The 1,261-nt window shown below is 70.7% G+C and overlaps 1 protein-coding gene across 1 annotated transcript; it reads left to right on the top strand.

The window, feature by feature from the left end:
• The first annotated feature begins 6 nt into the window (after positions 1-6).
• On the top strand, positions 7-754 carry MBLAC1 (metallo-beta-lactamase domain containing 1). The gene has a single exon (XM_027707237.1). It carries the CDS (start codon positions 11-13, stop codon positions 752-754), a length of 744 nt encoding a protein of 247 aa, XP_027563038.1. The 5' UTR covers positions 7-10.
• The last annotated feature ends 507 nt before the right edge of the window (positions 755-1,261 follow it).

Raw genomic sequence — 1,261 nt, 5'->3', positions numbered from 1 at the left:
CCCCCCCAGGATGCCCCGTGGGTACCGCACGGCCCCCCTGGGCTCCCTGGAGGTGCCGGGGTGCCCCTACAGCGTTCGGGTGCTGCGGGTGGGCTACAACCGCCCCCAGCCCGACGGCTCCGTCCTGGCCGACGGCTCCGTCACCCTCGTCTCGGGGGGTCCCGTCACCGCCCTGGTGGACACGGGGGGTCCCTGGGACGCCCCCCTGCTCCCGGCCCTGCTGGGGGCCCACGGGGTGACCCCCCGGGACGTCACCCACCTGGTGGTCACCCACGGCCACTCGGACCACGCGGGCAACCTCAACCTCTTCCCGCGGGCCACGACGCTGGTGGGCTTCGACCTGAGCCGAGGGGAGGGGGTCTACCTGCCCCACGGGCTGGCCCAAGGGGTCCCGCTGCCCCTGGACCCCCCGTTCCTGGAGGTGCTGCCCACGCCGGGCCACGTGCGGGCCCACGTGAGCCTGGTGGCCCGGGGGACCAGCCTGGGCACGGTGGTGGTGGCCGGGGACCTGTTCGAGCGCGAGGGCGACGAGGGCGAGTGGGGGGCCCTGAGCGAGGACCCCCGGGAGCAGCGCAGGAGCCGGCGCAGGGTGGTGGCCGTGGCTGATGTCATCGTGCCGGGGCACGGGCCGCCCTTCAGGGTCTTCAGGGACCACCAGGAGGGGGACGAGGACGGGGACAGTGAAGGGGACGGTGATGGTGATGATGAAGTGGTGGCTGGAGGCGGCACTGAGGGACGAGGGGACGAGGAATGAGGAGGTGGGACATGGGGACACCCCAAGGAACATGGAGACACCTTTGGAGGTGGCACTGAGGGACATGGGGACACCCCAAGGGACACGGGGGACGAGGCCTGAGGAGGTGGGACATGGGGACACCCTGGAGGTGGCACTGAGGGACGTGGGGACACATCAGGGGACATGGGGACACCCCTGGATGTGACACTGAGGGACATGGGGACACCCCAAGGGACATGGGGACACCCCTGGAGGTGGGACACAGGAACAGGGGGACACCCCAGGGGACATGGGGACACCCTGGAGGTGACGCTGAGGGACATGGGGACACCCTGGAGATGGGACACAGGGACATGGGGACACCCCAAGGGACATGGGGACACATCAAGGGACATGGGGACACCCCAAGGGACATGGGGACACTCTGGAGGTGGCACTGAGAGACACGGGGACACCCCCAGGGGAGGTGACACCCTCAGAGGTGGCCCCAGGGGACACGGGGACACCCCCGGGGGACACGTGAGG

The sequence above is a fragment of the Neopelma chrysocephalum genome, unplaced genomic scaffold (genome assembly GCF_003984885.1).
Source record: "Neopelma chrysocephalum unplaced genomic scaffold, ASM398488v2 Primary Assembly neopelma1_90954, whole genome shotgun sequence".
In the NCBI taxonomy this organism is placed as follows: domain Eukaryota; kingdom Metazoa; phylum Chordata; class Aves; order Passeriformes; family Pipridae; genus Neopelma; species Neopelma chrysocephalum.
Note: the sequence above shows the minus strand (reverse complement) of the source record. Positions and strands in the feature narration are given on the sequence as shown.

Excerpts from the sequence above, each read along its gene's own strand:
- MBLAC1 (XM_027707237.1), top strand. The coding sequence starts at position 11 with ATGCCCCGTGGGTACCGCACGGCCCCCCTGGGCTCCCTGGAGGTGCCG.